The 3,405-nt window shown below is 40.4% G+C and overlaps 1 protein-coding gene across 1 annotated transcript in view; it reads right to left on the minus strand.

Moving 5' to 3' along the window:
- Positions 1–367: 367 nt before the first annotated feature.
- The window catches only part of TOR1AIP2 (torsin 1A interacting protein 2), a 14,616-nt gene continuing 11,578 nt past the window's right edge, over positions 368–3,405 (minus strand). Inside the window, 2 exon segments of the mRNA XM_007937686.2 lie at positions 368–1,134; positions 1,771–1,866. Of these exon segments, the coding sequence (XP_007935877.2) occupies positions 368–1,134; positions 1,771–1,866 (863 nt within the window).

Here is a 3,405-nt window from a genome sequence, read left to right on the forward strand (position 1 = left end):
CTCATTAGCTCATTCAAGAAAGTAAAAATCATTCTGTAGTTATTCTAGGAAGCAAGAATATCTTCCTGTGCAAATACTTTGTTGCTGAATTTTGGGATTTAAAAAAAAAAACAAAAAAAAAAACTCCTCAGTTACATATGCCACACTGAAAAGCAAGGTCAATTTTTAGCTTTGTCACACTTTGTCACACTTTGATTAGAAAAATATGATGAAAAGTAAAAAACCAAGTTTTCTTTTTCTAAAGTGAACTCACTTGTGCTTTTCCAGCTATTTTCCTAACATTTATCAACTGCCTTCCTTGTAATGGGAAGGCCTTTAAACTGACTAAAGAAATCTATGCCTTCTATAACCAACTGTGTGCTTAGCCTTACAAAGGGCACCCCCGTTCTTCTATGATCCTTACTGGCTGGACAGGCAGTACCAGGTGGGAAATCCGACTCCAGAGCCCACTCAGTTTGTCTGAGTCCATGTGGTTGAAGGAGCTGGGAGTGTCCGAGTTGGTAAATCTGGCCCAGAGCAAATCCCTCACTTTCTCTTCAGTTTCTCTTGGACCTACATTTGCTTCTAATGTTTCCTCCTCTAGTAAAACAGTAAGGACTAGGGCCACATCTTTAAAGGCTGCATTCTCATGGTCACAATACTTATAGAATATCAAGGTGGAGCCAGCTGGCAGGGATTCAAAGCGGTGCACCACAGCAGCCTTTTGGCCATTCTCAAACCCAGTGCTCAGCTCAAGGTCAACCAACAGCTTGACCGTGTCACTGTCCTGCAAGGTTCTGGCAGCCCCATCGATCTGAATGGCAGAGACTTGCTGGAAAGAGGTGTAGGCATCTGCGACGTAGTGGCTGAGGCACTTTAGGGTCTCTCTTCCCTCTCGAGCTGCTGTAAGTATGATGGTGGCTGGCTCCGTGGGGTTTGAAACATTGAGGTGCTTCTGCAGGAACTTACGTCCCCTCTGCCAGAGGAAGGAACTCTGGCCTGGAAATTTATCCTTCAACTGAGTGAACCGAGCCAAGAAGGCCTCTAAAGCTGGATTTCTGTGCACTTGCTGGGCTTGCGAAGAATAGTAGCTACTAATTGCACTTCCCAAAAAAATACACAGACCCATGGCCAAGAGGGCAAAAATAATGTATCCTGTCAAAGAAGGAGAAAACATCAATTAGAAACAAAGCCAATGGTAAACTGAAATGAAGGAGATACTGTCACATTTTTACTGGTAGTGGGGGATTTCTTTTTCTGACCTCCTTTACATTTTCTGCTATGAAAAAAAAAACTACAACTCACCACCATCGAGTTGATTCCCAGTCTTCCTTCCAAGAAGTGGATGGTGGATTTGAACCGCCAGCCTTTTGGTTAGCAGTCAAGTGCCTTAGCGCTGTTGGCATAGTGCCTAAGGCATTTCACTGCTAACCAGAAGGCTGGCAGTTCAAACCCACCAGCCACTCCTTGGAAGGAAGGTTGGGGAATCTACTTCCATAGTGATACTGCCTCGGAAACCCAAGGAGGGGTCCCTCTGAGTCGGGTCCAACTTGACGGCACATAACAACAACAACAACAACGAAGTAAAGCAGCAGACAGCTCCCTGAAGGGAAAAATTCCTAAAACTCTACTACTCTATTCTACTATTATTATCAAACGTTTTTAAAATAAATAAATAACATACTAATCCAAGTTAAAACTATTTAAATCTGCCAGTTTTCTAGGGATGATTCACTGAGGATTTCTGAATGTGAATCAACACTGCAGTCAAGCTAGATTTGTTCTCACCACAGAGCTCTAAATATCTCAATGTCTTTCTTCTGGCATCCTGTGCATTCTCATTGTTTTCTTCCAATTTTTGTGCTTCTTGTAGATGGCTTCCAGCCCCTGGAAGAAAAAAAAATATACATATTTTTAAACAGTGCACTGCAGTGTGTAGATATAGTTTTCTACCTCTCTCTCTCATCAAACCAAAGAATTATTTACTGAAAGGAGTTCTACAGTTTGTAAAATTTTCTTTCTTACAAAGCTAACTTTTTCACTGAGGCTCTGAACTTCTACTTAGAAGAATAAAATAAAGTACTGTGAAACTCATTTAAGGATTTGGTTACTACAGTACCAATTCCCCACTGGCCCTTACATCAAGGTCAAGGAATCAAACACTCTATTATTGCACCCCAAACCATCCAAAACATGATTCACTAAAATGTACAGAAATATTAGTTGTTTACAAGATTCAACATCATAATGTAATGATGCTGTGATTCCAGTGTTCAAGTCTCATATGGGGCCTCAAGACCCTCAAGCACACAAATAACCAAAACCCAACCAGACCCCTGGTTGTCAAGTGAATTCCAACACATAGCAACACAACAGGACAGAGTAGAACTGCCCCAGAGGGTTTCCAAGGCTGTCAATCTTTATGAAGCCTCATCTTTCTCCTGTGGGGGGGCTGGAGGGTTCCAACTACCGACAGGAATCTTTATACAAATAACAGAGGCATTATTACATTCAGAAATAGGAAAGATTACTGCAAAAACAGATTACAAATCAAGTCTGAAACTCTTAGCAAGGAATACAAGGCAAGTAAAATTGATGAGCCATGTGAAAATCAAGGTCAACTGAAAAATGTCAGGGACAAAACAAAAGCCTTATTTTGTAGCACTCTAATCTAAAATACCCAGAGTCTAGACCTGTGTTTGACTCTAGCAAGGTACCTCAGAATAGTGAAAGCTGAGTACTGCCCATAACTCTTAACAGAAAAACAAATCAAAGACCATTCCCTATTAAAACAGAGAAGTGAATTCATCTTCATCTATAAAGGATAGTTCATTTATAATCACATTGCACCAAAAAATGTTTGAAAATATGTCACAGAATGAAGGATTGAAAAAACCTTCAAACAGAAAAAGAAAACAGAGGATCTTTAATGATCACCTGCTCCAACCCCATACGCTTCCTATCATATACAATGTCCAGGAATGTTAAGAGTCTTAACCAAGGGCACCTGAAGAGATGAGGCTGAGCTGAGATCAGAATGAAGTTTCTAATCTTCTAGACAACGCTATTCCACTATATTAAGTTGCTTCCCAACATAAACTACATTTTGGGGGGTAAGATTTTTTTTTAATTAACAGACTTTAATTTTTAGAGTTTTAGCTTTACTGAAAAAAAAAAAGAGAGAGAGAGAAAACAGAGTTCCCATATACCCCCTGTCCCTACTATACAGTTTCTCCTATTACCGGCAGTGTGTATTAATGTGGTATATTTATTACAATTGATGAACCAATAACCAAAAAACCAAACTCACTGCTGTCGAGTTGTTTCTGACTCATAGCGACCCCTCCTTGGGTTTCAGAGGTGTTATCACTACAGAAGTAGATTGCCCAATCTTCCTTCCGAGGAGTGGCTGGTGGGTTTGAACCA

The sequence above is a fragment of the Orycteropus afer genome, unplaced genomic scaffold (assembly GCF_000298275.1).
Source record: "Orycteropus afer afer isolate SDZICR_OR568_19922 unplaced genomic scaffold, OryAfe1.0 scaffold00043, whole genome shotgun sequence".
Taxonomy (NCBI): Eukaryota; Metazoa; Chordata; class Mammalia; order Tubulidentata; family Orycteropodidae; genus Orycteropus; species Orycteropus afer.